This window comes from Podarcis melisellensis (genome assembly GCF_964234715.1).
Source record: "Podarcis melisellensis genome assembly, chromosome: 16".
NCBI classification, from domain to species: Eukaryota; Metazoa; Chordata; class Lepidosauria; order Squamata; family Lacertidae; genus Podarcis; species Podarcis melisellensis.
Genome location: NC_138533.1, coordinates 15,723,358 through 15,749,001, shown reverse-complemented (window position 1 = coordinate 15,749,001; position 25,644 = coordinate 15,723,358). Strand labels below are relative to the sequence as shown.

General features: G+C 48.1%; 2 protein-coding genes and 2 long non-coding RNA genes across 6 annotated transcripts in view; 3 read left to right on the top strand and 1 right to left on the bottom strand.

The window, feature by feature from the left end:
* Window positions 1-20,727, top strand: part of LOC309359471 — a 155,847-nt gene extending 135,120 nt beyond the window's left edge. Inside the window, exon 2 of the long non-coding RNA XR_014163850.1 lies at window positions 20,238-20,727. This is a non-coding gene — a long non-coding RNA (uncharacterized lncRNA). The remainder of the gene's footprint in view (window positions 1-20,237) is intronic.
* LOC309359416 (solute carrier family 22 member 6-A-like) lies at window positions 4,376-16,732 on the top strand. Its single transcript, XM_081893037.1, has 10 exons — window positions 4,376-5,326; window positions 6,787-6,890; window positions 8,909-9,063; window positions 9,912-10,080; window positions 10,534-10,657; window positions 11,676-11,788; window positions 12,282-12,496; window positions 12,878-12,986; window positions 13,950-14,153; window positions 15,497-16,732. Exons 1-10 carry the CDS (start codon window positions 4,910-4,912, stop codon window positions 15,576-15,578), a joined length of 1,692 nt encoding a protein of 563 aa, XP_081749163.1. The 5' UTR covers window positions 4,376-4,909; the 3' UTR covers window positions 15,579-16,732.
* LOC309359466 lies at window positions 14,500-24,243 on the bottom strand. Of its 3 annotated transcripts, none has more exons than XR_014163843.1 (3): window positions 23,774-24,243; window positions 18,788-18,983; window positions 14,500-14,748 (listed from the first exon to the last, which is right to left on the bottom strand). It is a non-coding gene; the product is annotated as an uncharacterized lncRNA (long non-coding RNA). The 3 variants fall into 3 exon arrangements; XR_014163844.1 differs by lacking the exon at window positions 23,774-24,243 and adding an exon at window positions 22,979-23,133; XR_014163845.1 differs by lacking the exon at window positions 23,774-24,243 and adding an exon at window positions 22,026-22,400.
* The window catches only part of ATG2A (autophagy related 2A), a 38,706-nt gene continuing 36,417 nt past the window's right edge, over window positions 23,356-25,644 (top strand). The window contains exon 1 of the mRNA XM_081892956.1: window positions 23,356-23,530. Coding sequence (XP_081749082.1) covers window positions 23,360-23,530 — 171 coding nt within the window. The 5' untranslated portion in view covers window positions 23,356-23,359. The remainder of the gene's footprint in view (window positions 23,531-25,644) is intronic.

Here is a 25,644-nt window from a genome sequence, read left to right as displayed (position 1 = left end):
GCAAATATATATATATATCTGTTGAGCGCAAGGATTAATGCAAGGGAGCACTTGCTTGCCTGTGCATTTAAGCTGTTGCAACCTCCCCTCGTGGCGGCTGCGGCTGTCCGAGCCGCTCTCCGGGGGAAGAGTTGAGTTGCGAGATGAGCGATAATGGGCCCATTAATCCATTTAGGCGCTGGCGATTAGCGTTGTCTCATAACAGGCCTGGGAAGGGAGGCAGGCCAGAGGGGGAAGTACAAGAGAGTGCTGGTTGGCATCACCCTTGTGAATTTTCTCCCCACGGTGATTCCCATCTTGCAGGTGGAGGAGGTTAGGCAGGCGGCCAGATCCTGTGCATCAGTCCTTTTGCCCAAGGAAGCCTGGCTTTGCCTAACACCGCCTAGTGGCAGAGGCAGCCTTTATTTATATAGCTATCATTCATTTTGATCAGCAGTTCCCAAACTTTTGAGGGCCACTATGCCTTTGGTTCCATAAACTCATCCCAAATGCTTCCTCCCCTATAAAAAGCATTATTCAAAATATCTGTTTGCACAACCCACTAAGGAAGATTATAGCACAATAAATTCAAAGCAGTAACAATTAATTGCATATTTATTCAACATCCAAATAAAACTATTTGCTTTAATGAATTCAACAAATTTTATGAACTTGATCCAGTGAGACCCGCTTTTCAAAGTCTGACAGTCTCTTACACCCCCACTACCCCTTTGCCTCTTAGTGCCCACCTAAGTAATCCTCCCCTCCCCCCAGCACTACTGCCCACTTTGGGAACCACTGATTTTTAAACAAATGTAAAGACCACAGCAATTAGCCATCAAAGCGGTGGACAGGGTAGAAACAATGAAATGCAGGAATGCAGGCTCTAAGAAGAATAAAATCAACTGAGCAAAAGAACATGGGTAGGCAACCTAAGGCCCAGGGGCCAGATGCGGCCCATTTGCCTTCTCAATCCGGCCCCCAAACGGTTTGGGAATCGGTGTGTTTTTACATGAGCAGAATGTGTCATTTTATTTAAAATGCATCTCTGGGTTATTCATGGGGCATAGGAATTCATTATTTTTTCCCCAAAATATAGTCTGGCCCACCACATGGTCTGAGAGACGGTGGACTGGCCCACGACTGAAAAAGCTTGCTGACCCCTGCTCTAGAACACTAAAACCACCCATACAAACTCTAAAAGCAGAAGCATTTCATCAGCAGTTTCCACTCGGCCTCCTCAGCTTGCAGAACTGGCACTGTTACAGGTGCTACATACTACTCATTCCACATTTGTAAGAAATCGATCTTTTGGTGCAGCAGCACCTACACTTTGGAACTCCCTGCCTATTGACGTCAGGAAGGCTCCTTTGCCACGCTCTTTTTGGCACCTGCCAAGCTTGCCCAGACATGGTAAAATGTTGGAAATGTGTTTTAATCCTTTAGTTCCTCACTGATTTCAATTGATTTTTAAATAGCTGTTTTTGACTGTTCTTACTGGTAATGTTATTGTTTTGTTCTTTTGTGTAAACTGCTCTGAAGGGGTCTTCTTTTTTTACAATGAAGCAGTATATTAATTTTATGTTACACACCTCACGTAAAGCCCTCCCAGAACAAAACAAAAATGCCTTTGAACAGGGCCCAAGTACAGGGCGTCTCCTAGAGGACTGCAGTGGCCCTTTTTCCTTTGAGAGATCGAAAATAAATGCTGTTATACCAATTTGTGGGGCAACCACAGTTGGGAAGTTGTAGGAGAGTTGTCCAAAAATCACCTGGCGACCAGGGCAGCTGGCTGCCAAAGGCTGCAGAACAGGTAGGTCAGTGTGGAGACAGACGGGCCTCCAGGTACCCTGCTCATAAGAGCATAGGAAGAGCCTGCCGGATCAGGCCAATAGCCCATCTAGCCCAGCATCCTGTTCACAGAGTGGCAAGCCAGATGCTCTTAATGGGAAACTTACATGCAGGCTTTGAGCATGAGAGCCCTCTCCCCTCCTGCAGTCTCCAGCATTGCTACCTCCAACCATAGAGGCAGAGCACAGTCATCATGGTTAGTTCGCCCTCTCCATGAATTGCTTTCAAGCCTCACACACTCCACCTTCATTTCAAGGACAGGTGGGCACAGAGATCAAAGGGACAGAGACAGTTTAGGAATCTGGAGGCCACCTCCTCTATCTGCCTTAAAGCCATACAATCCTCTCTGTAACAACCTGAGTTGCACCTTGTCTTCCAACCCCTTGGCAACCCATCTTTCTCCTGGCTGCTGATGTCTGCCCCCTCCAAGTGTGCTCCCTTTGCCATCTCCTTCTGAGCAGCTGTGTGGATTAGTCCCAAAGGGACAGGGCAGGCGAGTGGGCATCTTGCCCGAAGGTGCTTGAGAACCTGGAGCCAGCCCTGTTCAGCTGAGCAATAGCTGGCTGCTAGCATATCATAATCTCCCTCCCGCTGCACCCGCTCACATCCTCTGCGTCCGTGGCTTTGTCCTTCCTCCTTAACTGAACTCATTAGGCATCTCACAGGAAGAAGAGTTGCCCTATGGAGCAACTCCAGGGCAAGCCAGGGATGAATCTGGCAGAACTTGCAGGCTCCCTGGGCGCTGACCCGTGGGCAGAGATGACGAAACTTTGAGGTTGGAACGTGCAAGAGAAAAGGCCCTGGCTCACCCCAGAGTCTGCTCTGGATTCCAAGAAACCATCTGCAGGTTCATAGTATGATAGATACATAGAATCATGGAATTGTAGAGTTGCAATATGCAGCTGTCCCATACGGGGATCGAACTTGCAACCTTGGTGTTATCAGCACCATGCTCTAACCAACTGAGCTATTCAGGCACATCCAGAATAACTTAAGAAGAGCCTGCAGGGTCAGGCCTAGCGACCACCTAGTCTAATGTCCTGTTCTCACCCGGGTCTCCCAGGTCCAGCATTCTAACTGCTATATTATATATATGCTATTCTAACACCCTGTGACTTATAACTGGAAGCGGCATTGATCCTGTTTTTTGGAAATGTTTCTTTGCAGTATATATGGTAAATCTTTTAAAATGAAACAGTGCCCTTTGCACGCACTCAGAGGCAATTTTTATTCATGTCCAGCTCCAGCACCAGTACTAAACACTTGGTTTGAGTCCAGGTAATCCTGACTCAAACCAAGTGTTTGTGGATGCGGAGTGTCTAGCTATTTGTCACTGCACTCCTCAAATTGTGCAACAGAAACAAGCTCCGCATCATCACATACCTAGAGGAGAGACCTGGAGGAAATTGCCCCCATTGGAGAAGCAGGACAGGGTGTGTGCCATTGTTTGTTTGTGAGAGAGGGACAGAAGCAGTTTCTAGGAATTTGCAGCCCAGTGGCCATGATTCAGGGCACAGGGGAAGCAGGGCAATGGCCTCGTGCCTGGCAGGAAATAAGATGGTTAAAGCATGAATCATTAACTATTTGTGTATTGCTCTTTCTTCCTCAGACGTAAGTAGGTCAATCTTTGGGGGGGGGCAGGACCAAATAATCCACCCTCAGTTTATTGTGTCTTTATATTGATTAACTGGGGGAACCCTTGCATAATGTGCCTGTGTCTGTGGGGTGATTGAGGGGAGAATCTCTCTAAGCTGCCTCTCCAGTCAGAAAGAAAACAGGGAGTTGTGGGGGGGGGCTTTAACAGGGGTGGGACAAGGAATCTCTTCTTCTTTAGCTCCAGTATCTATAGAAAAAGGGAATGTAATGAGACACACACACTGCCAAATGCATTTGAATCAGAGCCAGCCCTATCATTAGGTATGAGGTATCTACCCTTGGGCAACTGATTCTGAGAATCCTGGAAGGGCAGCAAGTTCTTTTTACCTCAGTAACATAGTATTATGCTTGTGGGATTTTCTGCATCATGTGGCAAAACAGCTTGCTGCTGGTCCTGGACGTGATGCCTTGGGGAGGGAAATTTGTTGCTCTTGTCATATGATACATTTAAAGTGGTAGGATACCCAATTTAAACTGCCATGGCCTCTTCCCCCAAAGAATCCTGGGAGCTGTAGTATGGTAAAGGTGCTGAAATTTGTTAGGAAGCCACCATTCTACAATTCCCATAATGCCTTGTGTAGAGGAATGGATTGCTAACCACTCTGGGAGTTAGGCTTATAGAATCATAGAATTGTAGAGCTGGAAGGGACCCTGTGGATTCCAGTCCAACCCCCTGCAATGCAGGAATATTATTTACCTATCCAACTACCTATCCAATTATTTACCTATCCAACCAACTGAGCTATCCTACCCTGAACATGTACATGTACTAAGAGGAGGAAAACAAGAAAAAAATATTCTGAATCAAATGTTGTTGAAAAAGCTTTGCACGGCTATCCCTGAAGCCAGAACAGCAAGAGGGATTGCTGCGCAGCGATCCCTCTTGCTGTTCTGGCTTCTGGGATAGCTGCACAGCCTGCATTTGCTCCATAAGACGCACACACATTTCCCCTTACTTTTTAGGAGGGAAAAAGTGCGTCTTATAGAGTGAAAAATATGGTAGTTCCGGGGGTGGGATAGGGGGTCTCTTAAGAAATCTCATCACACCCTTAACAAACAACAGCCCCCAGAATTCTTTGGAGGAAGGCATGGTTGTTTAAAGTGGTATCATGGTGCTTTAAATGCTTGATGTGAATGTGGCCATTGGATTGGGCTAGACAACCTTTGGGGGTCCCTTCCAACTCAACAATTTTACTCTCCAGTTGCATCTTTCTCAGCAACTGGGCACTGCATGCTGTTGCAGACCAGGAAGAGAGCAGGTATCTGTTCACACATACACACCCATGCGCACAGTCCTAGCCACAGCCACCCCAATGGTCTGGTGGTGACTGATTAACCCACCTCCCCAACCTCCCAACACATCCTTCCTCCCGGCATAAAAGGGCACCCTGCGCTTGAGACAAAGGTAACGCCAAGAGGAAGGATGTCTCCTGCCAAAGGCCTGCGTCGTCTCTCCCTCTGCCCCAAGGGCCCCGTAGCTGATATCCCCTTTGGGGACCTGCTGGAGAAAGTGGGCAGCATGGGCCCCTTCCAGTTCTTTTCCGTCCTGCTGCTCACCTTGCCAGTCCTGCTCCTCGCCAGTCACAACCTGGTGCAGAACTTCAGCGCCGCCTCCCCGGAGCACCGATGTCGCCTGCCGTCACCGGCCAACACCTCCCATCACGATCACCCTCTCCTTCTGGACCAGAGCGTTTGGCCGGACAGATGCCACCGCTTTGCCGTCAGGCTGGCCCTTGACGCCAATGGCTCCCTGAGCCAGGATAGGGACCCTGAGCTGGAGCCATGCCAGGACGGCTGGCAGTATGACCGCAGCACCTTCACCTCCACCATCGTCACCGAGGTATGAATAACATTAACACCCTTCCTCTGAAGAGGCAGGGTAACACATCTGGCTTCTTCTCACTTTTTATGCTCACAACAGCCCTGTGAGGTAGGTTAAGTGGAGAGGATGGCTCAAGTGAGCGTCATGGTTCCATGGGAATTTGAAACCAATGTGAGAGCTAGTGGTGGTGTGGTGGTTAGAGTGCCAGGCTAGGACCTGGGAGAGACCAGGGTTCAAATCCCCACTTGGCCGTGAAGCTCACTGGGTGACTTCAGGCCAGTCCCTGCCCCTCAGCCTAACCTACCTCAGAGGGATGTTGTTGTAAGGATTAAATGAGGACAAAATGGGGAGGAGAAGTATGTGGGCCACTTTGAGCTCCTTAAACAATATGGGATAGAATCAGAGTTGGTACCCTGAGGGTCATCTAGTCCAGTGTTTCCCAACCTTGGGCCTCCAGCTGTTTTTGGACTACAGTTCCCATCATCCCTTGCCACTGGTCTTGCTAGTCAGGGATGATGGGAGTTGTAGTTCAAAAACAGCTGGAGGCACAAGGTTGGGAAACACTGATCTAGTCCAACCCACTGCAATGCAGGAATTTCGACATGCAGCTCCCTATCCAATTTGAAACCATACCGGACCCTGCTTAGCTTTGCGAATAGGATAGCAGTTTTATTGCTGTGCCACTATATAAATAAATAGCCCCAGGCCTCCCTGTCTCTAACCCAACACTCACTTTGGAACCCCAGGCAAAACCCAGTTCCAAATGACAAATATGCATGGCCTCAAAACATGTCACAGGGAGACTGCAGGGCGGGTGACAACAGACAAGGAGGGAAGGCTATCAGATGCCAAGGCAGCCTGGCGGCCCATCTTGGAGGCAGCTTTGAAATGACTCAGGAGGCGATGCACATGTTTACCCTGGCCTTTGACACCAGTGTTTTGTTTATTTGTTTTAGTTCATTTTTATCCCACAATTTCTAACCAAGGAGCTCAAATTGGCAATCAGGATTCTCCTCCCCTCATTTAATCCCCCACAACAGCAACCCTGTGAGGTAGATGTCTGCCTTCCATCAGGGTCACACACCCAGTAAACTTCACAGCCCAAGTGGGGATTTGAACCCCTGTCTCTTCCGAGTCCTAGTCCAACATTCTAACCACTACACCACCCTGCCTTCAGGACCCACCCTATTACAGTATTGTGAATGCAATGTGTTTTAACTGTTTTTCATTCTGAGTTTTAAATTGTTGCAACCCTCTCTGGGACTTGGTGAAGGGCAGGTAATAATAATAATAATAATAATAATAATAATAATAATAATAATAATAGGAACTTGATTGGGGGTTTTCACCCCAGTCTCCACCCTCTCCCCTCCATTGCATGCGTCCCACAAAGACCAGTATGACACCTCATGTTTCACTGATCTCCCCCTCCCCGAAGGCTGCCTCACTAAATCTGTCTCCCTCTCTCTTCCCTGCAGTGGGATCTGGTCTGTCACCTACAACCCCTCAAGAGCCTGGCTCAGTCCCTCTTCATGGGAGGGGTCCTGGTGGGAGCCTTCATCTTTGGAGACCTCTCCGACAGGTAAGAAGCCAGCCTGCTTGCCTCACCTTGTTCTTCAACTGGGTGGTCCCATCTCCCTCAAAAAACCCCAAATCTCCTTCTGGATCTGTCAGCTTGAATAATCGTAACACACACACAAAATCCTTACCTCTCCTGGACTCAAAGAGACCATTCAGCTGACGGTCAACAGCTCCTAGCCACAACGGCTATCCTCTGCCTCCACCGTAGAGGCAGCAATGCTTCTGAATCCCAGTTGCTAGAAACAGCAGGAGGGGAGAGTTGCTCCTGTGTTCGAATCCTGCTTGAGGTTTTCCCAGTGAGGCCACTGGCCACTGGTCAGATCCATCAGGTTCTTCTTGTGTTCCTACAAGTCTCTCTCTCTCCCAGACATTGGCCCTTTGGATCCAGCTTGCTCCTCATAACACTCCAAATCACAATCTGTGTCAGAGGTGGGGAACTGATGTGTTTCTGGACTGCAGGTCCCATTGTTGTTCTCTGTGGGTCTGGGGCTGGTGGGAGTTGAGGTGCAGGCACACCCAGAGGGCCACAGGCTCCCTAGTGGCATAAAAAACTCAGCAGTGGGAATCCTGCAGCGTTGCTCGATGGGCCTGTAATTGATTCACAAGCCTCACTTAATCATTACTGTATTAGGTTGACAGGAAGAGCAGAACAATGCGAGACCTGCAACTGGGTCATTTAAGGCCAAAGGCCTATCTAGTCCCACATGCTGCTCCCACCAGGGCCAGTCAGGTGCCTTAGGGAGTGTGATCCACAGGGCCGGCCCAAGAAATGATGCTGCCTGAGACCAGGGACAAGATGGCTCCCCTTCTTCTTCCAGGAATGAAAGCTAAGCAGGCTGCCAGCTGCCAGCTGCCAGCTGCCAGTTGACGTCAACTTCCTTCAGTATACCAGAGGGCCAGTGACAACGACCATGTTCACACACCATGCGTATAAAGAACTATCCTGCCACTTTGAAGAGTTATGGCTTCCCCCAGAGAATTATGGGAGCTGTGGTTGGCTAAGGGTGCTGAGAGTGGCTAGGAAACCTCTACTCCCCTCCCAGAACTACAATTCCCAGAGTCCGCCGTGAAGAGGGATTGGATGTTAAAACCACTCTGGGAACTGTAGTTCTGTGAGGGGGATGGTGGTGGGGTTTCTTCCTGTCAGCAGCAACCTGTCAGCACCCTTCGCAAACTACAGCTTCCAGGATTCTTTGGGGGTAGTAGCCCTGACTGCTTAAAAGTGGCACAACAGTGCTTTAACTGTATGGTATGAATGTGGCCTAGCTTCAGGGTTCAGAACAGGCATACAGTGGTACCTTGGGTTACATACGCTTCAGGTTACATACGTTTCAGGTTACAGACTCCGCTAAACCAGAAATAGTACCTCAAGTTAAGAACTTTGCTTCAGGATGAGAACAGAAATCGGGCTCCGGTAGCGCGGCAGCAGCAGAAAGCCCCATTAGCTAAAGTGGTGCTTCAGTTTAAGAACAGTTTCAGGTTAAGAACGGGCCTCCGGAACGAATTAAGTACTTAACCCGAGGTACCACTGTATACTGCTCTGCCCACTCCCCACCACCACCAAGTATGGACCACCTGAGGCAGCAGGGCTCTTCCTAATGCTGAACTGTGTTTACTTGAAAATGGAAGTGGAAAGTACCAATTCCACAGCCTAGGCCAGAGGAGGAGAGAGGAGGACCAAGCACACAAGGCCTGTCACAACCCATCCCTCGTAGTCATACGGACCCTCCTAATATTATTTATTTATTGAGAGTATTTATACCCCACTGTTCAGCCAAAAAGGCTCCCAGGGTGGCTTACATGCTACTGTTTAAATGCAATCAGTCTCTGCTCTGGCAGGCATACAATAAATAAAAAAAGACAGGGCACACAAGGGAAGGGGGAAAGGGAGGGAAGAGGAAAAAATAAAGCTCAGGCACCGTTGTTCTTCTAATGACCAGCTAGAACAGTTCAGCAACTTCCCACATGCTGCCTACAAGGCATTTCTCAGAGCTGACCATTGACATCTTGCCTGTACAGGTTTGGGCGCCGTCTGATCCTCATCTGGTCGCTGCTGCTGGTTGCTGTCACGGGGACAGGGGCTGCCTTCTCTGCCACCTTTGCCACCTACTGCATCTTCCGCTTCCTGAGCGGCGTGGGCATCTCTGGCTTCCTGCTGAACTACGTCTGCCTCAGTGAGTGCCACTGGTTGTGCCCTGGAGACAACCTGGGATGATGGTGGAGGGGATGGAGAAGAACAACACCCTCCCTGCTCTGAGGAAAAGGCCTTTGCTGAAGCTGGTCTTTGCTTCAGGGGTGGGGGAAATCTCCCATGGGTGCCCCTGGCATTTCCCCATTGCTCTCTCCACAGCTGCTCAGCTCTCTGGTGTCAAGGGCAGAGGAGGGTCTTCTCCATCACTTTTGTCACCTGATACTTTTATTAAATGTCAGGGATTGAAACTGAGGTCTTGCCCGTGCAGAGCAATTGCCGCTTCCCATAATGTTTGTCCATCTTGAGATAGCCAGTGTGGTGTAGTCATTAGAGTGCCAGACTAAAACCTGGGAGACCTGGGTTCAAATCCTCACTCAGCCATGAAGCTCACTGGGTGTGACTTTGGGGGCCACTCACTGCTTCTCTCATCCCAACCTACCTTCCAGTGCTGTTGTGGGGATTAAATGAGGAGAGGGAGAACAGTGTGTACCACCTTGAGCTTTGATAACAACAAGAAGAACAAATTTGTAGACACCCTATACCCTCAGGTCTCAGGGCATCTTACAAGATAAAATCACAATATAAAAACACAAAATACATAATCAAAATAAAAACAAAAACCCAATAACCCCCCAACACATTTTAAAAGGGCATTGGATATGTGATATAAATGCAATACGTAATAATAATAAACCTGTTATTAAAAAAAAATCCACCAACCAATATTCTCCATGTATAAGCACACAGCTAGAGACATTGTTGAACCGCCTTGGTTCCTCCAAGTCCAGCTCCATATTCAGACTTTGGGATTTCCTGTTCTCCCTTCCCCAGGCCTGGAGTGGGTGCCCACCAAGCATCGTGCCGCGGTGGTGGCCACACAGAGTTACAGCAGCACAGCTGGGCAGGTGCTCCTTGCCGGCCTGGCCTATGGCCTCCGCGACTGGCGCTGGCTGCAGCTGGCCATCTCCGCCCCGTTTTTTGTCTTCTTCGCCTACTCTTGGTGAGTTTGGGGTCCCAACCCCTGTAGCTGAAATGGAGAAGGAGAATGAAGAGCAAAAGAGCACAGGAGCTAGGCCGCATCAACAGAAGTCGAATGTCCAGATCAAGGGAAGTCATATTACCACTTATTCTGCCTTGGTCAGACCCCACCTGGAGTCCTGTGTCCAGTTCTAGGCACCACAATTTAAGAAGGATGTTGACAAGATAGAAGGTGTGCAGAGGAGGGCGACCAAGATAACAAATGGTCTGAAAACCAAGCCTTAATGGAGGAGAACGGTTAAGTGAGTTGGGGGTGTTTAGCCTGGAGGAGAGGAGATGGAGAGGCGATGGGATAGCCATCTTCAAATATCTGAAGGGCTGTCACACAGAAAGTGGGGAAGGCTTTTTTTCTGCTGTCAATACATATAAATGAATAGATGGCCAGTTTCAAGCAAGTCCTGGGATTCTTCCTCAGGTGGCTACCAGAATCAGCCCGGTGGCTCCTTATGAACAATGAGCGGGAGGCCGCCCTCCGCAACCTGAAGCGTGTGGCCAAGATCAATGGGAAGGCAGCTACAGGGGAGGCCGTGGTTCTGGAGGTGAGTGAAGACCCTTGGTCATCTTTGGTTGCAGCATGACCCACCGCCAAGGGTCAGTCTGGCAGCTGAGCGTTCGTGGGTCCTGGTGGAAATGCGTTTTGGGCACACATCCTACTGTGTTAGTGGCACACAACATTTGTGTGTGGTTTTGGCAGCTACTGGGCACCATACTCAGAAATGCAGTGGACCCACCTTCCCAGAACAGCCTTGGGTCCCAGACCATTGTCTTAGCTCGCTGGGGATGAAGGGTTTTGTAGTCCAACCACATCTGGGAACCCAAGGCTGAAGATGAACACTGGCCTAGGAGATGGGAAAGGAGAGAGGGGAAGATCAAAGATCACCCCATAGATCTTTAGTTGCTGACAGTCCTGAAAAGTGGGGCAGGGTCACTGAGAGTGGGTTTGGGCCCTAGTGAATGTTTTCCAAGGTCCACCAGCAAGGTTGGACCAACTAAGAATCTTTACAGGGGATAGAAAATAAAATGTGTGTTCACAGTTTTTATGATAATACTTATTGTTACATGCCTCCTCAATCCCTCAGCAGTGTGAGCACTGCTGGATTTACGCATAAGATAAACAAGCTATAGCTTAGGGCCCCACTCTCTTGCCCCCCCCATATACTTCTTCTTAATTGTATTTCACTATTAATATACTTCTTAATTGTATTTCAGTTCAACAATTACTTTGATAAAATACATATTTTGTTGTATTCAAATAGCTTTAGATACCTATTTTGGTCCATAAATTGCCATATAGCATATATTAAACACAAAAAGAGCAACAATTTGTTGTTGACAAAGGACAACTGTACATATGAAGGGCCCCATAACCTTCAGTAGCTTAGGGCCTCATCAAACCTAAATCCGGCCCTGGGTGTGAGATTCAGGGGTCTTGGTCCTTACCCAGGGTTCATTTTTCCCTTGGAAATGAGACACAGCAGAGACTGTGGTGTCTCAGCCATGACATCCTCTCCCCTCTACCCGGTGCACTGAGATTTCTTGCCTTCCGTTCCTCCTCAGATGTTGGAGACTGAAGTGGTGAACAGCACTTCAAAGAGGGGTTCCCACTCCTGCTTGGACCTCTTCCGCACTCCGACCCTGAGACGCATCTCTTGCTGCCTCATGTTGATAAGGTACCCCAAGAGGCTCCCAGAATGGGCTGGGGCAAAAAAACAACAACAGGTGGGGTAGGGGGCAGAAGCAGATACAGAAGAAGGGTGGGCAGTCTCAGGCCATGTGTAGGCATCAAGACTCCCCGCCCCCCCGGCTTGAATATGTCCCTGATCTGTTATGATGCCTTTTACATCCATGGATGGAGAAATGGGAGGAACCTCTGGTCTTGGCATGGCTGCAATGCAGCCCCCTATACAAAAATAATAGCCACATCCAGCTGGCCTGCCCACTTTTGCCTCTAGCCCTGCCTACAAACAAACTGCATGTGGACCCCAAAGGGGTGCCTACAGAGGGATGCAGACTTTGGGAGGTCCTCCACCACTGATGTAGAATGAGAGGACTAGACCTCCCAAAGGTCCGCTGCATATCTCCGGCGACTCTGCCAGAATGCTGTCCATCTCAATGCAAGGGGTGAGCCTCCCTCTGACCCCCTCTCTCCTCCTCCCCACACAGCTTCTCCATCAACCTGGCCTACTTTGGCCTCTCCATGGACCTCTCTGTCTTTGGCCTGGATGTCTTTGTTGTCCAGCTCTTCTTCGGGACCATTGACCTGCTGGCCAAGATGGGCTGCGCCCTTTTGCTGGCATTCTTCGGCCGAAGAACCATCCAGAGCCTCTCCCTCATCCTGGCTGGAGTTTTCCTCTTGCTCACCCTCGCGGTACCCTCTGGTAAGGAGCAACCTGTGGCTGAAGGGGCTGGGTGTGAGCCCCCCCCCCAATGACCCTTAGGGAGGCCTCTTCTGGAGCAGTCAGTTCACAGCCGAGATGTTCCAGGACAGGATGCTGTAGCAAGAGCCTCTGAAAAACCATGGGGTTGGCTTTCTCACCCTGTGCGAGCTGGGGGACAGAGATTTGGCTACCAGAGAGTGGGGTTAGGGGTTAGGGTCCGTGTGCCCACCGCTACCACACCGTACAATTGGGATGTGTCTTCCTGTGAGGATGGAGCAAGAATTCTGACTCGCTTGATTCGGATTCCTGTGGGGGTCCCTTCCAATACTAGAATCAAGATTATAACCTATTTTTCCTCTTCTCCCCCCTATTTGTTTCTAGAAATGTTGACAGGCCGCCTGGCCCTTGTGGTGCTGGGGAAAGGTTGCCTAGCGGCCTCCTCCATGTGCCTGTATCTCTATGGCGGGGAGCTTTTCCCAACTGTCGTGAGGTGAGCTCAGCACTGGGCAAGGATGAAAAAAGTGTGTGCATGTGTGAACTGGATCTTCACCCTGGGAAATTGTGGTTGCCCCTTAGAATCAGCTCCTGCTCCCTGTTTTATTAGAGTATCAGCCTTTGACTGGGAAGGCCCCTCCCCAAACCTCCACACAGCCTTCCTGGGTGACCTTGGGTTAATCGCCACATCTCAGCCTAATGTACCTCACCAAGGACAAAAAACAGGTGGAAGAGAACCATGTGTGCTACCTTTAGATTCTTGGAGGAAAGGATGGTTATAAATGTACTCAGTATTTTTTCGAGTAAAAAACAACAATGACAACAGGGTACTGGTACTGATATTGTTAAAAACCAAGGGTGCCAACACAAAATGGCTGCCACAGGCAGCAAAACAAGAGATACAGGGATGCAAAGTGGTGTTGTCCAAACCCCTGAAATTGGATAGGTTTGTATGAATGCTGGTACTCTGTACAGTTCTGAATACTGTCAGAAAAAAGGCCTTTGATGTATTCAAAAACAATTTTAATCATAATTTTATTATTTGTACCCCACTCATCTGGCTGGGTTGCCCCAGCCACTCTGGGCAGCTTCCGACACATAGAAAAACATCAAACATTAAAAACTTCCCTATACAGGGATGCCTTCAGATGCCTTCTAAAAGTTGTATAGAATAATAATAATGATAATGGATCAGGGGTAAGATGGAGAATCAATGAAAAGGGATGTTACTCAACCCTAGCCTTGAGAAAGTGTTGGTCGTTTTTATTTTTATTACATATTTTGTGGTTTCATATCTTGCTTTTGTTCTCTGACACCCCCGGGTATAGGGCGGTATATAAATTCTAATCATCATCTAATTCTGATATGTGCATGTCAAAGCGTTGCAGGCAGAGAGCCTCAAGTCCCAGGAAAGGCGGGTGCTCTGTCAAGATCTTACCCTTGCTCTTTTCTTTGGCAGGCAAACGGGCACCAGCTTCACCATGGTGATGGCCCGTCTGGGTGGCATTGTGGCCCCAGGGGTGCTGACGGCCGGCGACTTCCAGCCCTTCTTGCCCCTGGTGATATTCGGCATCACTCCCATAGTCTCTGGCCTTGCTGCCGGTTTCCTTCCTGAGATACACAACCTTCCCCTACTGGATACGGTAGAAGAAGTGGAAGAAAGGTGGGTTTTCTTTTCTCCCCTCTAGGTGTGTGGGGGGGTGTCTAGTGCCACCACCTACTTCATCCCATAAACCAGTGCCCCTCTACCCTATTTTTCGCTCTATAAGACGCATCAGACCACAAGACGCACCTAGTTTTTGGAGGAGGAAAACAAGAGAAAAAATATTCTGAATCTCAGAAGCCAGAACAGCAAGAGGGATCGCTGCGCAGTGAAAGCAGCAATCCCTCTCACTGTTCTGGATTCTGGGATAGCTGTGCAGCCTACATTCACTCCATAAGACGCACACATTTCCCCTTACTTTTTAGGAGGGAAAAAGTGAGTCTTATAGAGCAAAAAATATGGTAATTCCACTGCCCCCCAGCAGTTTAATGGAGGACAGACCTGTTAATGGCTGCAAGCCATGATGTCTCAGCTCTGTCTCCACAATCAAGAGGCGGCAATGCTTTTGAGTTTGCTGGAAGCCACAGGAAGGGAGAAAGCTCTTGTGCGCGGATCCTGCTTGCAGGTTTCCCACAGGCATCTGGTGGACCGCTGTGAGAACAGGATGCTGGACTGGATGGGCCCCCTTTGGCCAGATCTAGCAGGCTCTTAAGTTCTTAGTTTGAGAAAGAAAGAAAATCCAAGGCCATTGATATACAGTACAAGACAATATCCTTTTACAGCAATAATTGTATCAATATACAGCCGGACAAAATGTTTCTCTGTGTATACTGTTAAACACTAATCAATTTCTCAAAAGCTTTCTACCCACACAGCTGTTCTCACAATCTTTCCCTTTCACCAACCACCACACCTTTAATAGGGCTTTCTTCTTTCTTTATTACACATCCTTATGCACAACAGCCAGTATTAGCCAAACACACCAGTCTTAGTAACAATCATAATAGCAGCCGACAACAAATAATCATCATCATCAAAGCCCCTCTCCCTTCTTATTATGATGGGGAAAGCTTGTTGTTTTATCAACCTTGAACATCCAATCTGGAGGAAGAGTCCTATATGACACAAAAGCTGGTGCTCTGCACTTCAATGAGCAGTTAATGGGAATAAAATGTGTTATCTTGCCTCCCTCCTGTCCGCAGCTGCTTCTGTGGGGCCAAATGCAGCTGCTTTGGTCTCTTCCGATTTTCCGATCACATGCTCTTTCCTGTCTCATTTCAAAATGATTCTCTCTCCCTTTCCCCGCGCCTCACTTTAACATCCTTCCTTCATGGGCATCGAGCGCAGCTCTGTTCATATTCTATTCCCTTCCCAAAAGGCTGCATTTTCCCCTCTCCTCTTCTTCTCTTCCTCTAACCAATAGGAGTATCCGCTTTTAATACTGTTGAATGTCATGTTCCTAGAGCCAGACGGAAACCCAAAGCAGCTCTCAAGGAGACGCAGGAGAAGAGCAGGGCTCAAGTCGTCTGGTCGACATACTTCTGAGCTTCAGTTGTACGAGAAACAGGATCGTTCTCTGGGAGCCAGCCTGGGCAGGCAGAGCAAGATTCCTTACTGGAGCTCAGCCTCTTTCGAGGGACTCTGTAGCGCATGGGACAATTAGGCTGCGGACATCCATATCCCAGAGAGAAATGGAACCTTCCTGCCTCCTTGCCCACCTGTGCAAGTGAGTTCACCGCCTGAGGCCCTCCTCCGAGTGCTTCCTCCATCTGAAGTGAGGTGGGAGGCGACTGGAGGAAGGACCTTCTCAGTGGTGGCCACTCATTGATGGAATTCTCTCCCCAGGGAGGCCTGCCAAGCCCCTGCTTTGTAACCTTTGTGGTGCCAAGCAAATACCTCCCCAGAGAGCCAGTGTGGTGTAGTGGTTAAGAGCGGTAGACTTGTAATCTGGGGAACCGGGTTCGCGTCTCTGCTCTCCCACATGCAGCCGCTGGGTGACCTTGGGCCAGTCACACTTCTCTGAAGTCTCTCAGCCCCACTCACCTCACAGAGTGTTTGTTGTGGGGAAAGAAGGGAAAGGAGAATGTTAGCCACTTTGAGACTCCTTGGGATAGTGATAAAGCGGGATATCAAATCCAAACTCTTCTTCTTCTTCTTCACTCCAGCTTTTTAAAACTTTCAACGGTGATGCTATTGCTGCCAGTTTTATGGTTTGTATTTAAAGATAATAATGATTCAGCAAGCATCAAAGCGGGCACTCTGCCTTTCTCTCACATACACTCCCCTTGTCATAACTAGCCCTGCCCAACTATTTCTCCATCTTGGTTGGCAGACCACTTTTTTGTTGTTAGTTGGACAGAACATTGGATGTGGAAATTGCAGAGAGACTGTGATGAATTTTCTCACTGTGGGATTTGAGAGACTGGTGGGATGGGAGGTGTGACTTATCCCTGAAACTGACCGATGGATGGAAAGGCTGCTGGAACAACCCCAAGACTCTACACATACCTGTCTGGGGGAGACAAATCTCAGAGGAATACAAGAAGAGAGGCCTCACCCCTGGGTTGACAGATTAGCCAGCCTTTCTTGCTTGCACGACTGCTCTGCACAGGGGCTTTGCTTCCAGAACAAGTCCTGAGCACTATTTATTTTGTGTCTATGTTAGTTGATTGTTAATAAATAAACAGTTGCATTTGTTACCTGGTGGAGGTGCTGAGTTCTTGGGAAAGCATAAAATTGGGGAACTACAGAGCATTAGAGCTGAGAAACATTAAATACTGATGCTCTTTCCACAATGGGCATTTGCCGTGGAATAGTCACACTTTGTATACTCCCTTTTCACAGGGCATCTGCACAACATCATGAACAAAGCATATCCCTCTCACATTTTCAGCTCTCCCTCCTCACTGAGCTCAGAAAATCTGACTAGTTATGCCCCACATAGATTGCTCTAGACATTTCTCTCTCTGTGGTCTGTTTCTTCTCTCTAGGAATCAGCTCTGTCACTTAACCCCATTCACTTTCCAAACAATTTCAGGAGTCAGGGATTCATGACTGGGAGTACTTAACACAATGGTTGCCCAATGAAAATCAGGGCCCTCCCCCCTGGGGCTGGGGAAATATTGGCTACAAAATGTTATTCGGGTTCCAGAAGACTGGAAGCAGAGCTGCTATTCCATTTATAGTTTAAAGCAGATTAGCAAGGATTAGGCACTGCTAAATTGTCAGTGTGTGAAAGGATCCTTTGTAAGTTTTACCTGCTGAGCGTTATGAGTCCTTTATCTCAGGTGTCCTCAGTAAGACAGTACTGGAAGGCAGTAGCCAAAGGTAGCAATGCAGAACCCTGTTCATACCTCTAAACAAAAGAAAAAGAAGAGCTGCAGAACTGAAGGGAAGCGCTACATGTCCTCTGCCGCTGGTCAGCGGCACAAAGCCCATGCAGAAGGCTGCTTCCCTCACTGCCCAGGAGGAATATTAAGGCAATGAAGGGACCAGTATGACCTCATCCACTAGCCAGAGAAGGAGCAGGGAGCAACTGGCCTGCCCTCTCCATGCAATCCCTGCCACAAAAGAACACTTACCGGTACATCTAACACTCATTTTCCTCTACCTTCCTTGTTCATTGTATGTTGCTTCTATTAGGCTGGGAGTCAGCAGCCGAGTCCTGTCTTGGCTTTTAATATCTGTAGAGAGCTTCAAAAATTTTAGGTGCTTTATAAAAATTAAATGCTATCACGGGAGGGGGGGGGGTTGGCTAGCTGGAAAGCTAAATGGTGTCCTAATTCTGTGTCTCTGATTGCCTTGGGACAAAATCTAAGCAGAGTGGATCCTATTGGCGTCCAAACAAGAAGTTTTATACAGTCTCATCAGGGTGATGATCCAAGGAATATGGAGACCAAAAAGCAAATCTGCAAGGTTAGATCTTCAGGAAGACATAGACAGAGCTCTGTCTGAGGCTTTATTTATTTTTCATTTATTTTTAACATTCTAGAACCATTAATCCTTCTGAGAAATCCACTGAACCATGCCTATTATCCTTTCTAGGCCTGGTCTTAGCCCTCCCTGCTTGATGCTGGTCAAAGATTTACTTGGAAAAGTTACCAGTCTGCTTAGAACCAGAGTAAACATGAGCTGAAAAACTGGAGGACTGGGGGAGGGCAGAATCCAAGCTGGTGTCTCTCCTCTCCTGTGGGCTGCAGAGAACCTCTTTCCCAGTTGCCCTGGTCTTTGTCCAGCTGGTCAAGCTGACAGCCCTGGTGAACCTCATGGCTTCAGTACAGTGATCACTTACCTATCACCAATAAGAACTGGGGTAGGCTTGCTTAAATGAAAATCTTTTTAGGAGGCACTAAAAAGGGGACAGTGAAGGTGCCTGCTTGGTATATCAATAGGCAGGGAGTTCCAGAGGGCAAGTGATGCCATACTAAAAGACCGAGTTCTTATAAATGCAAGAGGGGTATTATGTGGCACCTGTGCCATTGACAGTTCTGACAATTTAAGAAGCTGAGTGGGCATATGTGGGGTTAGGCGATCTCACAAATAAACCAAGTTGTTAAGGGCTTTATATATACAGATAGTAACACCTTGAACTAGGCCTAGCAGAACTTTAGAGCAGCCCGGCAAGGGGAGTCTGCAAGATGAACTGAGCGAGGAGCAACATGAAAAGTAAGAGGCAACACTATAGAATTTTATAAAATCAGGCATGGAGAAAGGGAAGTGCTTTTTTCTAGGAAACAAAAGGTGCCTCTACTCACCATGAAGTTGTTACAGTAAGCGCCACACTTTTAACATATCCTCTGATGTACCCTTGACTTTTCTAGATAGCTTCCTGCTTTTTGTATCAACTGCAAAATGATGGCCTTGTAGCAGCCATGGTGCCAAATATTTGGTAGGGTTGGACCGAGTAAGATGTTGTCCTACCATCCTGATGAACATCAGTGATGAAGTTGTCTGTTTAAGCAGAGATGATCTTGATGAAGTTACTGTAAGATTCACCTAAGAGAATCCTTTTACATTCACATGAAGATATTAAAATTGTGCTTAAAGCGTGCTTTAGAGGAAGTAGTTCGTCCAGGAGTACATTTTCTTGAAGATATTCACGAATTGCTTCCGTTTCATGTAAGCGAAACCTTTGTGCTAATTTTCTGATTTCAGTTTCACCAAAGGTTTTTTGCTTTCTAAGCCAATAGTTTTGGAATTGAAAACCTTGGCACATCCAGGCAAATCAGCATCATCTCCTTCAAGTATACACTTTCTAAGAGTTTCTTTCAGAATATCATAGAAAGCAGATGAACTTATTGTGTGTCATTTTTGTGGAGCTTAGTCCCTTTGAACTTCTGATATTCCTAGGCACTCAAGATGAGTGATTAATGAGCTTAAAATTCATCTTGCTGTTGTATCTTGTAAACTCCATCAAATCTAGGAAAAGACTTATTGGAGCCGAAATTTTGGGAAGAACTACGCAAACAATAACAATCAAAGTTGTTCTGTTACCCACAGCTGTTGATTCATCAATAATTAAGGACATTTTGTTCTTAAGAGTTCACTATGTTGCTTATTAATGTTTTTCTCATTTCATCTGCAATATGGTTTACAATATTGATGCAAGCATTTTTAGAATGAAGGATACACCCCATATCTAGGTCATTAAGTTCCTGTAACTTTATTTCATCTTCAAAGTTGTTAAATGCTTGATTTTATTTGGCAACTTTATAAGCAGTTCAAAACACTTTGCTGTTACGTCTTTATAACAAGAAAGGGTATTTAAGATGTGCTGTTTTATACAAGGATCAGAAGTAGATTCAATACTTTCTGCTGCCTCTTCAGCCTTCCTTTTTTTACTCAATGGCATAAAGTAATTATTGTTTTACTCATAATAAGTATATGAGCAGGAAGTAAATGGTCTATAGATGAAAATTAATCATAAGCACCATAAATACCTGTAAAATTTAAGTTTAAGCAGTGCCCCCTAAGAGGAGCAGCTTGCTTCCCTACCCAACTGCTGAACCTTCAAGAAAAAGCACTTTCCACTTACAAATTATAGGTGAAACGTAATCCAGAAATTCTGCCGTGATTCCAAATTGCTTACTTGAAAAGACACTTCAGAGGAAATACATTTAGAATAGGGAGCACACACCCCTCCCCACCTTTCATATGAAATAGGTAGGACAAGGCTTCCCCACCCACTCCAGTACTATTTATAAGGCATGTTGTTGTTGTTGTTTAGTCGTTTAGTCGTGTCCGACTCTTCGTGACCCCATGGACCAGAGCACGCCAGGCACTCCTGTCTTCCACTGCCTCCCGCAGTTTGGTCAGACTCATATTTGTGGCTTCGAGAACACTGTCCAACCATCTCGTCCTCTGTCGTCCCCTTCTCCTTGTGCCCTCCATCTTTCCCAACATCAGGGTCTTTTCCAGGGAGTCTTCTCTTCTCATGAGGTGGCCAAAGTACTGGAGCCTCAGCTTCACGATCTGTCCTTCCAGTGAGCACTCAGGGCTGATTTCCTTCAGAATGGAGAGGTTTGATCTTCTTGCAGTCCATGGGACTCTCAAGAGTCTCCTCCAGCACCATAATTCAAAAGCATCAATACTTCGGCGATCAGCCTTCTTTATGGTCCAGCTCTCACTTCCATACATCACTACTGGGAAAACCATAGCTTTTACTATACGGACCTTTGTTGGCAAGGTGATGCCTCTACCTTTTAAGATGCTGTCTAGGTTTGTCATTGCTTTTGTCCCAAGAAGCAGGCGTCTTTTAATTTTGTGACTGTCACCATCTGCAGTGATCATGGAGCCTAAGAAAGTAAAATCTCTTACTGCCTCCATTTCTTCCCCTTCTATGTGCCAGGAGGTGATGGGACCAGTGGCCATGATCTTCGTTTTTTTGATGTTGAGCTTCAGACCATATTTTGCGCTCTCCTCTTTTACCCTCAATAAAAGGTTCTTTAATTCCTCCTCACTTTCTGCCATCAAGGTTGTGTCATCTGCATATCTGAGGTTGCTGATATTTCTTCCAGCAATCTTAATTCCGGCTTCGGATTCATCCAGCCCAGCCTTTCGCATGATGAATTCTGCTTATAAGTTAAATAAGCAGGTAGGCAATATACAGCCTTGCCATACTCCTTTCCCAATTTTGAACCAATCAGTTGTTCCATATCCAGTTCTAACTGTAGCTTCTTGTCCCACATAGAGATTTCTCAGGAGACAGATGAGATGATCAGGCACTCCCATTTCTTTAAGAACTTTATAAGGCATACTGTATTCTTTTTTTACCCATGGTGCCACCACTACTGTTTGACAGGGGGAGCTATTTTATTGCTCTCTCCAACTTTCCTGGGGGAATTGAAATAAGGACACAATCCTTCCCCTAGAAAACCTACACAATATTCCAGGAAGCTTGGGCTAGTGCAGTATTCCCCAGACTTGGGTCTCCAGCTGTTTTTGGACTACAACTCCCATCATCCCTAGCTAGCAAGACCAGTGATCCAGGATGATGGGAACTGTAGTCTTAAAAAACAACAAAAACCCAACAACAGCTGGAGACCCAAGTTTGGGAAACACTGGGCTAGTGGCAACTGAGGAAAGGCCACGTGGCTGCGGCAAAAGAGCATCTTCTTTCTCTGCCTAACCCATGGGGATCCTTTTAATGTGTCCCCTTCAGAAACCTGATTCTTCCACACTGCACCCCTTATTCTACACTCGCAAGCAAGAGGCAGTCTTCGTGAGACACCCCATTCCCTCACGTCACAGCTCCTGCTTTTTAGGGGGGGGGCGCAGAACCTACGGAATTGGTCAGTTAGTTAAGTATTTTTATTTCCTTACTTGATGGGGAGGGACACAGCTTGCCCCCCTGCCCTGCCTAGCTTCCTCCTCAGCCCCCCCTCTAAATCAAGTGAGGAAATAAAAATACCAATTGCGTCGGTTCTGCGCCCCCCCCCAAAAAACCCTATAAAACCTGCCCCTCCCTAAAATAAATATCCTGGCTATGCCTACAGCCAAGAGGTGACCGGAGGCGATTGACAGAAACTCCCTCCCCGCAAGCGATGAATGAATCAATTTATTGCAGTTACAGATCAGAGATGGGGATTATGATAGAGAGGGCTGCGGCTTCTGTTTCCCGCGTTGTTTTTTAAAGCGACAACTTCCTGTTTCCGGTCCATTTTCCTTCCCATGGCAAAATTTGACAGAAATGCCGCCAGGGGGGTGGGAAAGGGTGATAAGAGAAAAGCTTTCCTCCCTCTCTCGGAGCCCTAGAATTTGAGGACATCCAATGGCGCCGAAGCAATGACAAACATAGACAGCATCCTAAAAAGCAGACATCACCTTGCCAACAAAGGTTCGTATAGTAAAAGCTATGGTTTTCCCAGTAGTGATGTATGGAAGTGAGAAGGCTGATCGCCGAAGAATTGATGCTTTTGAATTTTGGTGCTGGAGGAGACGCTTGAGAGTCTCGTGGGCTGCAAGAAGATCAAACCTCTCCATTCTTAAGGAAATCAGCCCTGAGTGCTCACTGGAAGGACAGATCCTGAAGCTGAGGCTCCAATACTTTGGCCTCCTCATGAGAAGAGAAGACTCCCTGGAAAAGACCCTGATGTTGGGAAAGATGGAGGGCACAAGGAGAAGGGGGCGACGGAGGACGAGATGGTTAGACAGTGTTCTCGAAGCTACAAACATGAGTCTGACCAAACTGCGGGAGGCAGTGGAAGACAGGAGTGCCTGGCGTGCTCTGGTCCATGGGGTCACGAAGAGTCGGACACGACTAAACGACTAAACAACAACAATGGCGCTGAATGTTGGAAGGTTCAGGGCAGAGAAAAGAAAGGCCTTCTCCACGCAGCGTATAGTTAAACTATGTTATACTGTACCTCTGCTTTGAGGGAGAAGCACACCAATATAAAGAAAAACCCTCACTGCTTTTTACCTCCTTTATGGATGTTAATACATACAGTATAGCGTGGGAAGTGTTCCCGGAAACTGCCTATCCACAAAGCAGCGCGGGTTACTCTGTTCATCTTCTCTTGTATAGAGATACAGGGGACTTATTTCGCGCTTGCGCATCTCCACAACGGGGACTTATATCACGCCTCGCGGGGGGTTGTGTGTTTTCCTTTCTTCCCCCTTCCGCGTCTTATCCCCGCCCCGAGCGCGACGTCATCCACCCCCCGCAGCTGCTCGGCGAGCCAATGAGACGAGCGCAGGAGGGCGGCGGGGCCAATGAGCGCGCCGGGCCGCCAGCGGGGCCGGGCCTAGGGGGCCAAGGAAGCCGGGCGCGGAGCCGGGGCGTCAAGTGATCGTGGCGGCCGGGCGAGGGGCCGCCGGGGCCGGCCATGTCGCGATGGTTCTTCCCGTGGTCGAGCTCGATCAAGAAGCGCGCCTGCCGGTACCTGCTTCAGCACTACCTGGGACACTTCTTGGAGGAGCGGCTCGGGCTGGAGCAGCTCAGCCTCGACCTCTACGCTGGCGCTGGGAAGCTCAGCCGCATCCACCTCGACGTCTGGGTGAGGCTCACGAAGCCCCAGGGAGGGTGTCCCGTCCGCCTCTGCCTCGAGCCCGGCCTTCTTGGGCCTCCCCACCCCCGGGAGTGGGAGGAAGGGCAGGCCAGGAAGGGTACCCCAGGCAGGCAGGCAGGCAGTCCCACCGGTAAAGCCCTCCATCCCCTCACTCTTCGCAGGTGGCTGTGGCTGAGCGGTGGGGCTGCCTCTTGCTCTCCATTCGCAGCCGCCCCGCTTGTCACGGCCTACCTGGCTGTCCTTCCTCGGTCAAGCGCCCTCTTGTTATGAGTTATAAATATCTGCCCCATAATATGTCGTGCCAACTGGGCTTCCCAAGGAGAATAAGGTGGCATCGCTGGGGCACTTCCTCCTGCCCACAGCAAACCTCCGGTGGGGTGGCTGGCCCAGGAGTTCATATGTCTCTCCAGCCTCCCATGTTATCCTCACAACAGCCCTGTAGGGCAGGTTTAGGCTTAGAGAAAGGGAGTGTGAGTGCCGGTGAGATGGGGTGACTGACCCCAAAGTTTTTCCCCACCCCATGTTGTCTTCACAACAGCCCTGTGAGGCAGGTTAGGTGGAAGGTGTGTGCATTGGAGTAAGGCCACCTAGTGAGCTTTGTGTCTGATTTGGGATTTGAACCTGGGTCTTCCCAGTCCTAGCTAGACATTAAACATTACATTTTTAATGCTGTCACCTGCCCTGGGACCTTAGGGTGAAGGGCAGGTAATTAATAAGAATACAACACCACCACACTGGCTTTCTGTAGAACACACAGAGCCTCTTCTTCAGTGGGCTCCAGGAAGCACTCCGCTAAAAGTGTGGGCTTTCCCTCCAGAGTTATGTTTGTTGCTCTAGCTGGGGTTGGGGTAAGTGTGGGGTGAGTCTCCCCACTCCCCATTGTGGAATGATGTTGGGAGCCAGCAGGGTTTTCTCTTTATTTTACTTGGGCCTAGTTTTCTTTTGCTATGTTGGTGAAAAAAAATACTTTCTATTGAGCCTTAGTATAGTATGACAAGCTTAATACTTTTCAGTTCCTTGGGTCTGGAATTCTGTGCAAAATGGAAATTGTTATGAGTATTAATAATGCATTTGTATGCCAAAAGCTTCTGTCATGATACAATTGATTAGAGTTAGACTATTAAGGTGCCACCAGACATTGTTGCTGTTGTTGAGAGAGGGAGGGAGGGACTTCCTCTTAGAAGCACATGAGTTCTCGATAAGGTAACTAACAGGTAGATCAACAACCAGTTTGAGCATTTCAACATGTAACCATTGTCTTGACAATGCCAGATTATCCTCTGAGCAGGAAGAGGGACAGCCTGCCTTACTGCACGGAGATTGTTGTTGTTATTATTACGTATTATTATTATTATTACAATTACATAAGACAGTTAAAAACAACAAACATATTTAAAGCTAGACTAAAAGTTTAACAAAGTGATAATTACCCATTTATCCAGCTGGGAATGCTTGTTGAATGAAAATGTCTTCAACTCTTTCCAGAAATTGCAGATATAGTGGGTGCCTGTTGTATTTGGACAGGAATGGGGTTTGTGGCTAGGGCAGTGGGGCATCTCTGTGCCCTCCCAGTAGCCTTGGACTCCTGACTCCCATCGCCAAAGCCAATGTCCAGGAATGATGTTGCAATCCAGACACTTCTGGAAAGCCACATGCCGTGTCTCCTGTTCGGAGGTGCAGTGCTGGGGGGAGCGAATGCAAGCTGATGTCTTTTGCTGACCCTGGGCCCAGTGTCAGAGCTGGCCTTGCCCCACCACCCTTGCAGTGGGGCACTCTCCTGGAGGAATGTGCTCTGGGTTTCCTCTACAGGTTGTTGTTGGGCTGAGCTTTTGCTAGGTTTTTCCTGCTGGTGGCTGAGCACAGCCAGTCTTGCCCTGCTTAGTGGCAGTGGAGCAGACCTCTGGCTTCTTTTCAGTGATGTCTGCCATTTGACCCTTTGATAACTGGGGATGGGGCTTAGGCAGATTGATGGCAGCTTGGTGGCCAGGCTCCTCCTTACCATGCCGAATCTCCCAGGTTCAATCCCTGGCATTTCCAGGTAGCACCAGAAAAGACTCTTGTCTGATAGCCACTGCTTGTCCAGGCTGACAATGCTGTACTGT